The following is a 3742-nucleotide window of genomic DNA, read 5'->3' on the forward strand; positions in this document are numbered from 1 at the left end:
TCACCGACTCAAGGGACATGGGTTTGGGTGGACTCTGGGAGTTGGTGATGGACAGGGAGGCCTGGTGTGCTACGGTTCATGGGGTCGCAGAGTTGGACATGACTGAACAACTGAACTGAACTGAACTGAAATGTTCAAAAGCTAATTAGAATAGTTCTCAGTCAAGAAAAAATTATATTTCTAAGTTTTCCCTTTAGCCTGTCTACTGCACCTTTTTTTCCACATTAAGAAAATGTTTATGTATCAGTAGCTGCTTTTGAGACTCTTATTAATTTTTAATACTGAAACATTAAAAACATTGCCTTTTGTTTTTTACTAAAATATGATTTACAGAGTCAAGTGCATATCTTAAGTGTACAATTCAATATTTGAGCCTCTGTCAATTTTTATTCTTTGAGGAAAATGTACCACAAAAGGAAAAAAATATTTAACTAGACAGCTGGATATTTGTGTATGTACATATATTTACATTTAAAATGTAAACTTTTGTTTATATTTACATAGGAAAGGCATTTAATGGTAAAAGTTTTATTCTGTTTGTTCTGTCTTTTAGGTATCATAAAAATTTGACTGCTGCAAAGAAAAATGAGTTTGTACACAAGGTATGGATGATGAATCTCTGTATTAAGTCACCAATGTAGAGATATAAGATCTATTGGGAATAAAAACGAAGGGAGAATAGGTGATAATGACAATTTTTTTTTTCCTTTCCCAATAGACAAAATCAGAGTTCAGCTTCAGCAGCAAGACCTATCAAGAATTTAATCAGTATTTGACAGCGATGGTTGGTTGCCTGTGGACATCCAGACCCTTCCAGAAAGGATTATATATTGACCCTGAAGTCTTAGGAAATGCTTCAGTAGCAGAGTATAAAAAAAGTTTAAATTTAGTCCATCATCCTGCTTTTTTGAGTTATACTGTTTCCTTTCTGCTACAGGTAAGAATATTTAAACAGTTTTTAGATTTTCTGTGGGAGTACCATGATGGCACAAATAGGACATTTCATAAATTTAGTGTGTCTGAATTGCAAGACATGTGTTCAGTCATACTTTTTGAGTATCAGCTATCTTTTAGTTATTGTGCTAGGCTCTGGGGATTCAAAGTTAGTTTCTACCCACAAAGAGCTTGGGTTTGTGGCAGAGACAGATTTGTGAACATTACTGCAATATAGTTAGGTGAAATGAGAAGTACAATTGTGAGAAATAGGGGGAGGGAATATTAGTTCAATTCTATTTGGGTAGAGGTGGTGCCAGGTAAGAAAAGGGTACAGAGAAGTTGAAGCTTTGGTAAAATCCTTCTAGACAAGATGGAAAATGTAAGCTAGACAATATTATAATTAGAGTTGAAGTCTTAGCCAAAGACTGCTGATCTAATGGGTTGATATCAGTATGTAGGCAAAGGGGTCTTCTTAGGACTTTATCACCAGCCCTGTAATTTTCAACATTGTGAGTGACTTACCTCAAATGGTATGCATATCATATGTGTGTGGATGACACAACAGGATGGAATTACAAATACACTGATAGACTCTGGATTCACAATTCCCTGAACAGACTAGAGCATTAAGAAATCTAACAAAATGAAAAAAATGTATAGAATGGGAAAGATAGTCATTGAATAATTGTTTAATATATTCATGCAAGAACCAGGCACTGTGGTGAACAAGACACATCTAAGTATTGCCCTTATAGAGCTTAGAATCCAGTCGAGGAGGCAGTCATTAAACAGACATCTTACAATAAAGAATGATGAATAATATAGGGAAAGTACAGAGAACAATGAAAAAATACACGGGTGTTTGACCCAGCTCAGGCTTTACAGAAATGATGCTGATTGGAGTTTTGAAGGATGAGCATGAGCTTGTCAAGACAGGAGTGATATTTGAGGAAAAGTGCAAAAATAGAACAGGGGGCAGTAAACTCTTCCTGTGGAAGACCAGACTGTAAATATTTCAAGCTTTGCAGGCCACATGGTCTCTGTCAAGATTACTCAACCTTGCTGTTGCAGCATGAAAGTGGCCATAGACAGTGAGTAAACAAATGGGCATAATTGCATTCCAATAAAAGTTTAGTTACAGAAACAGGCATTGGACTGGATGTGGTTTGCCCTTTGTCAGAGCATGCTGTATTTGAGGAATTTAAGCAGAATTGTAGGGCTTGAGCAGGTATTCTAACCTGACTCAGCAGCAGAAGTACCCAGGGTACTTTTCCAAAGTATATGTGCTTGATTACTTGCACCCTGACATTTTGATTTACTAACTGTGGTGATATCCAGAATCTACTTTTTTGATATAAATATTTTGATATACAACACGAGTTGAGAGTCACTGCTATGCTTAGTTGAGACTCTTTGGGACCCTGTGGACTGCTGCCTGCCAGTCTCCTGTCCATGGTGATTCTCCAGGCAAGAAAGTGGGGTGCCATGCCCTCCTCCAGGGGATCTTCACCCAGGGATCAAACCCAGGTCTCCTGCATTGCAGGCACATTCTTTACTGTCTGAGCCATTAGGGAAGCCCAAGAATACTGGAGTGGGTAGCTTATCCCTTTCTCAGGGGATCTTCCCGACCCAGGAATTGAACCAGAGTCTCCTTCATTGCAGGAGGATTCTTTACCAGCTGAGATACGAGGGAAGCCCTCAAAAGTCACTAGAGTATGCTATAGCATGGTAGGAGATGATGTTTTAAAATGTAGTCAAGGACCAGATGGTGAAAAAAGTAATAGGTAGACCTTCAAAAACATATTGATTTCAATAATTGAATAAAAATTCGTTTTCAAGTAGACAGAGGCAGTATAGTTTTGTGATTTTCTGATATTCTTTCCTTTTTCTCTTTTCCTTTCATAATAACTTGCCTGATTTATCATACAGTACATAAAAACTTGTTTCAATTAATGATATATTACTATTAATAATGAGACTGGATGAAATTTGAAATATTTTTAGTTTTTGCTCCTGGACTAAATCCTATGGAAAATGTACATTGCATATACTGTGTTTTATATGCAATTAGGTACATTTGTTTCAGTTTGTTTTCATGTTTTAGAGATTGCTTTTTTCTTTTTATTTGATCATTAGAAATCTTTTTTATTGAAGTATAATTGATTTATAATGTGCTAATTTCTACTGTACAGCAAACTGACTCAGTTATCCACATACATGCATTCTTATTTTATTTTTCATTATGGTTTATCCCAGGAGATTGAATATAGTTCCATGTGCTATACAGTAGGAACTTATTGATTATCTGATTTTTTATTTAATTTGATTCTTGGAATATATAAAACATTTAAATGATTCCAAATTCTTTTTTTTTTCCAGTTGATCCAGCTTTTATTATTTTTCTTCTTAACAATCTCTCTCTCTCCAGACATAATTACAAACCCAAAGATACATGAGATTGTGGTTGCATATTATAGTACATTAAGTATTATAATATATAATATATTTAATATAGTATATGTGTCCAAAAGCTATAAAATTCCAAGCAAACATTTATATTTTTATTTCAAGAGTAACTAATATTACCCATTCTGTCTTAGATACATTCTAATTATTCAATTCTTTTTTTTTCAATTTTATTTTATTTTTCTCCATAGTGGCTGTACTAGTTTGCATTCCCACCAACAGTGTAAGAGGGTTCCCTTTTCTCCACACCCTCTCCAGCATTTATTGCTTGTAGACTTTTGGATGGCAGCCATTCTGACTGGCGTGAAATGGTACCTCATAGTGGTTTTGATTTGCATTT

General features: G+C 35.3%; 1 protein-coding gene across 1 annotated transcript in view; it reads left to right on the forward strand.

The window, feature by feature from the left end:
- CENPI (centromere protein I) overlaps positions 1-2368 on the forward strand; it is an 8839-nt gene extending 6471 nt beyond the window's left edge. Inside the window, exons 4-5 of the mRNA XM_010862821.1 lie at positions 554-602; positions 719-2368. Coding sequence (XP_010861123.1) covers positions 554-602; positions 719-1171 — 502 coding nt within the window. The 3' untranslated portion in view covers positions 1172-2368. The remainder of the gene's footprint in view (positions 1-553; positions 603-718) is intronic.
- Positions 2369-3742: the final 1374 nt, after the last annotated feature.

The sequence above is a fragment of the Bison bison genome, unplaced genomic scaffold (genome assembly GCF_000754665.1).
Source record: "Bison bison bison isolate TAMUID 2011002044 unplaced genomic scaffold, Bison_UMD1.0 scf7180017858315, whole genome shotgun sequence".
Lineage (NCBI taxonomy): Eukaryota > Metazoa > Chordata > Mammalia > Artiodactyla > Bovidae > Bison > Bison bison.